General features: G+C 35.1%; 1 protein-coding gene across 1 annotated transcript in view; it reads left to right on the forward strand.

The window, feature by feature from the left end:
* JCHAIN (joining chain of multimeric IgA and IgM) overlaps positions 1 to 5,327 on the forward strand; it is a 25,384-nt gene extending 20,057 nt beyond the window's left edge. Inside the window, exons 3-5 of the mRNA XM_012724015.1 lie at positions 984 to 1,110; positions 3,625 to 3,705; positions 4,316 to 5,327. Of these exons, the coding sequence (XP_012579469.1) occupies positions 984 to 1,110; positions 3,625 to 3,705; positions 4,316 to 4,520 (413 nt within the window). The 3' untranslated portion in view covers positions 4,521 to 5,327. The remainder of the gene's footprint in view (positions 1 to 983; positions 1,111 to 3,624; positions 3,706 to 4,315) is intronic.
* Positions 5,328 to 5,985: the final 658 nt, after the last annotated feature.

Below are 5,985 nucleotides of genomic sequence, written 5' to 3' on the forward strand. Positions count from 1 at the left end.
CGTAATATTTCTGAAAGTATTTTTTCAAATTTTTATCAATTTACACTTATGTTCTTTTAAAATAATACTTAACAGGAAATATTATAACACCTTCTTTGAATCAATTTGCTGTGATAATTTGATATTAGGGAAAAGAAACAAAAATAACTTTAGAAAAATTGTAGTGAAGAATACTTAAAAGTGTTATGAAATGAGATTGTCATAGGACAAACGTTCTTAACTCTAAGCAGTGGGCAAAAAAGTATAAATGGGAGTTCAGGAAGGATGTGACACTTCAAATTTGGTTTATAAAGGTTCATACTTCTTTTTGTTTACTTTTGAATGAATGGTTTGGTTTGGAAAAAATTCAGTCTAGATTTTTGTTTTTGCTCTCATTTTGGCACTTGGTACTGATATTTACAATACACATCATTCAAAGAAGATGTGCCTTTATTGAAAGCATCAAATGAAAAGTAGCATTCATTCAGTATACATTTACATAGAGTGTACTTCCTTTCAGAGTAGGTTGAATTTCCTTCTCTATAATGTGAAATTCCACTGAGCTACTTTATTTATTTATTTTTAAAGATTAATTTATGTATGCATATAAGAACTGGGGTACAGGCCAGAGGTGTGTGTGTGTGGGGGTGACAAGATTCACCAGAGACAGAGTGAGGAGCAGGACAGGAAGATCTACTGAAATACACTGCTGAGGAGAGCAGTGGGCAAGACCGGAGTGGTCTGCTGTGTGTTGTGGGTCAGCTCCCAGGCTGGGGATCAAACTCATGTTTCAGTGGCTGCCCCTTCATAGAGCTGAGAGTTAAGCCCTTGCGCCACCAGGGAGGCCTGATCATTGAGCTATTTTAGATTAAGAAAGAGAACAACAAATGGAGAAAGTAGAAATGAATTCATCATAACAATTTTGTTTTTCTACAGGAAAATGATAACTCAGTCTATATAAATACACCCGGTTGAATTTTCTCCTTAATGTTTTATCTTTTAAGCCCAAGATGACGATGGAAGTATTGTTCTTGCTGACAACAAATGTCAGTGCGTCCGGGTTACTTCCAGGATTGTCCCCTCTCCAGAAAGTCCTTCTGGAGATATTGTGGAGAGAAACATCAGAATTATGTATGTGGCATTTCATATTTATTTTTTCTCATGTTGTAAACAGATGCATATTTCTGATATTAGTAATTTTTAGGTGTAGTTCTTTTATCTTTACCCTATTTTTGATGTGTGGTTCCTTACAGAGTTGAATCTAGTTAATGGACTTGAACCAGTTATGTAGACATTGCGGGCAGGAACTAAGATTTCCAGACAGTCTAAAACCAGCCAGCCATATCAAATTATAACTGAAGGTTTCTGACTTAGTCATTAAAATACTCTGCTTATATAAACAGTTATTTCAGTTTGAATCAGAACTTGAATTGCCCTCATCAACTCAAACTCAAGATAACAGTGAAAACCTTATTTTGGAACATGTAGAACTGAAGAGTATAGACATTGTACTCAAATGTCTTTATACAGGGAGGCCTTGTCAGATAAACCAATTTGATTCAATCTTCAATTGTACATTGCAGTTCAAATGTTCTTTATGTATCATACATAGTTCTGAGTTATAAGCTATGAGAGTCTTACTCAATATCAAAAATGCAAATCATGTGTAAGAAATGAGAATCCTCTAGGATTCAATCAGTTATTAGTCCTTCTTGTGAACCACTCCTATCTTGAACTGTTTTCCTGTTAAGTACTTATTGAAAGAGAACATGGCACTCAATTCTATTTAACCTATGGAAGAAGTATAATCATGTTTAAGAATTAGTTTCAGGTTCTGGCTGGTTTACTTTATAGCTATGTGTTTTTTTGTGCAAGTTACTTATCCAGTATGAATTTCAGCTTTCTCACCTTCAAGCCAGGGAGAAATAGTATGGATCTCCTAGAGTTATAAGATTAATTGAGAAAATATATTCCTTTTAGAGATTGTGGTTCCCAGCACATTTTCAAAAAAATTTGATATTTTTTAATTTGTCTAACTGATGTGCCAGTTATCACTATCCTTGAAATGTTTTTTGGTGGTTCCCCTAACATTTTCATTAGGAGAAACTAAAATTTCCTCAGCCTACCCTTACAATGCTTAACATTGCATTGCCACTCTCCGCCCCCACCTTTGTGCTTGCAAATGCAGCCACTCTGCAGTGCTGTTAATTTCCTCACACTCACAGTGCTTTCTTCCCCTTGTTTTTGCATATTCTAGCTCCTCTGCCTGAAAAACTAATTCCAGCTCCTCTTAGCCTTGTGATGTCCTCTTAATATGAATGTCTTGACTTCGATATCGCTTGTTCTAGCAGGTCCTTTCAAACACTCAGACTCCCTTCCACCACTGAGACCACATAGCTTCCTATTCACAAGAGAGCAATTGGAGAAGCAAGTGGTTTGAAGGGGTGATATCTAGGGCTTTGACCCCCTCATTCATTTGGAAAAGCACTCCATGATTCTTTAATTCTTTTTCTTTTATGATGTGAATCTCTTTATGAGGTTCTATTTTTACTGAAATCATGTCCTTTGTACTTCATGCCCTTTGGCTGGTCTGTGTTGATGCTTTCCTGATCTCATTTCTGAAAGTCCTGCTACTATTACCCTGTCATTGTGGCATTAGTCCAACTATATCACTACTAACTATGTGATGCTGGGCAAGGTACTTAGCTAATTCAAGTCTGTTTCCTAAACTCTGAGATAGAGATAATTACGTATGTACATGCATACATGCAATTTTTGAACCTTTATTACTGAAGTCTTTACAGTCTAATAAAGAATAGATACATTCATTCATTTCATTCAGCAAACATCCATGCCACTGAATATGATTGAGGATTGGAGCTGGGGTGACAATAATTACCGTAAAACAGAGTCCATACTATCAAAGAATTTACTTCATAGTTGGGTACTTTAAATAATCAATGGGGGTAGTTACACTATAGTGTTTGTAAATGTTATGTCAGGAATAGGCATAGAATGTTACAGACCCCCAGCCTAATCCTGATGGTAGAAGGGTGTGTGACTGGGAGGCAGGAAAGGCCTATGAGGAAGGTGGATGCTTGCTGTTAGCTGGTGAATGGGAGTTAACCCAGTAAATGTATGTGGGAAGTGACAGGTTGGAGAGGTGAGGCAGGTTATTCCAGGAAAAAGAAGCAGAGTTGCTGTGAAGATTATATGAGATCATCATGTAAAGCGTTTAGCATAGTAGCAGGCATTGTAAGTTCCCCTTATCATCAGTTAATGCTGATGATGAGAAAAGCATGGTATAGTCATGGAATTGCAAGCAGTTGCTTGCATTTTGCATGAAGGATAATAAAGTCAGAGATGAGGTTGGAGAATTAGAGGCATTGCATGAGATGCCTTTTATGTCTTGTTAAGTTACCCTATTATCTGGGGGGCTAGGGATTTTCCAAGCAAGCAAACTGTTGCTGTGAAATTTATTTTAAATGGGAAATATTTAAAATATAGCATATTGCCTGTAGAGTGCCAAGTGTTCTAAATGTCCTAAATAAACTGTAAGTATTGTCCTAGCAATGTATCTATTAGCAAAAAGTACAGTATTTGTTAGTTAATTATTTTGTTTTGCTTTCTTTTTTTTCCCCCTAGTGTTCCTCTGAACAGCAGGGAGAATATCTCTGATCCTACTTCACCAGTGAGAACCCAATTTGTGTACCATTTGTCGGACTTGTAAGAGATTTTTCCTTCATATTAACATAAATAGGAAGTTAGTAACCTACACTTGTTAGTAAGAATGCTTTTGTACATCAGCACACAAACATTTAGCAGTATAATTTGAATACATGAATTCTTATATTAATTATTAGGTATCATAAATTTATAAGACTTTATCAAAGATAAGACTTAGCTATAGATTTAATTAAAGAGGAAATTATTGCCGCTACTACATATTGCTAATATGTCTTAATAGTTCAGTAATTAGATTTCTGATGCTTTGATATGCAGATGTTCTTTGGAAACTATAGAATCTAACATCAAATATTTTTTTTTAAATTATTCGTTTCTGACAACTATAAATAACTGATTTAATTCTAGTATACAGTTAAGAATAAACCTAACAGAGTAGAAGTTGCTGTATGGTATAGACAAAACAACTGAATTACCATTAATTTTATTGCTTTCAACTAATTTTCATTTAAAAGGTTGAAAAATTCCATAAACTACTTTTTAAGGTAGAGTAGCTGAGGTCAGGTCAGACTTTGGATAGAAATGTGTAGTTACTCAGAATCTGAGGGAGCATTATATAGGCATTGTCTAATATGTGTCTTTGTTTATTCAGCTGTAAAAAATGTGACCCTACAGAAATTAAGCTGGATAATCAGATATTTACTGCCTCTCAGAGCGATATCTGTGAAGAAGAAGCCGAGACCTGTTATACTTATGACAGAAACAAGTGCTACACACATAAGATCCCATTTTCCTATGGTGGTAAGACCATAATGGTGGATGCAGCCCTGACCCCGGATTCCTGCTATGCTGACTAAATAAGTCATTGCTAACTGCACAGCTGCTTACCTTTAGAGGCTCTCCATTTACATCGAAAAAGTTCATGTTTTTACTACCAGTCAGTTTGAAACCATGATATTTTTGATAATGTAAAACATTAACCCCTGCAATAATGGAGGTAATTACTTCTCAACTATGTTTACTTCATAAATATTGAAAATTGTCACTTATTCTTGCCTGAAGAGTATAAGTCTTTAAGAATACAACTTCTAGCATTTACAAGAGGATAAGGGGAAAAAAATAAAATTCAAAAAGTCAAAATTAGGAGGCATAGTAAAGTGGGGAGAAAATTTTGTTTCTTCCCATCTTTGCCTTAATATTTCTGTGACCCCACACCAAAAAGTTCTTTGTTTTTCCTTTTCTGTTTTTGGCTTTGCCTTGGAGAGCCAGAGCTTTTGCATATTTCATTCTGTTTTCAAAAAGTATTACTGTATGGAGAAAATTTTTATGTAAACGAAGGCCACTTCTATGTCTTCATTAAATATAATAATTAGAAAACATGTTTTGAAAATATAAAAATAATTTATAAGTGATCACTAATATTTGTGAACTCTGTCAGTTGAAAATGACATAATTAAGTGTATAATGAAAAATATATTTTGACATAACACAGATTTGTTAGCCAGTGATACAGATTTTTCTTTTTTTGGTAAACTTTATAATTGGGATAGTGAAACAATACCCATTGGAAATCATCTATGTTGTAACTGAACCGAAACAAGTATGTATCCCAAAATATGTATTCTCTAGCACAGTTTGAATAATTAAATAGACTTATAAGCATATGTCTGTGTGAAATAATTTATTGGTTAAAAGTTTGGTTAACTTTGTTATATGTTAAAATATAAGGTTTATTGCTAAACAATTTATAAATATGATGTAATTATACACGTCCATATTTAAAATAGTTTTGTCATTTCAACTTGAAATAAAAGAAAAGGTCCTGTCTGACAAAGTGTTTATCAGGACACATAAAGCTTCTAAATGGCAGAAAACTGTGAGAGCCAACTGGCCTTCATATCTAAATGACCTGTGAAAAGTAAATGCTGGATCTGGGTTTAAAATACTGGGCAGGGCCCTCCCTGGTGGCACAAGGGGTTAAGTCTCAGCACTATGAAGCTATCTTCAGTCACTGCAGCATGATTTCTATCCCTGGTAAGAGAGCTGACCCACATGGCGCAGCAAACCTTTCCTGTTCCACCCGCTGCTCCCCTCAGCAGTGTATTTCAGATTTCAGTGGATCTACCTGCTCTTCTCCCCCCTCTGTCTCTGGTGAATCCTTTCACTTGCTGACACCCTACCTCTTGTATGTAAAAAGAAGTAAACTAATGGGAGGCTGGTTAGTAAAAGTCAATTTAAGAGGCATTGTTCTGTTTTTGGTTTTTAAAATGATTATGTAATTGCTAGTGTCTTATTCTCCATTCACAACAACATATATTCAGT

Source organism: Condylura cristata, unplaced genomic scaffold (genome assembly GCF_000260355.1).
Source record: "Condylura cristata isolate star-nosed mole 26May11 unplaced genomic scaffold, ConCri1.0 scaffold00012, whole genome shotgun sequence".
In the NCBI taxonomy this organism is placed as follows: Eukaryota; Metazoa; Chordata; class Mammalia; order Eulipotyphla; family Talpidae; genus Condylura; species Condylura cristata.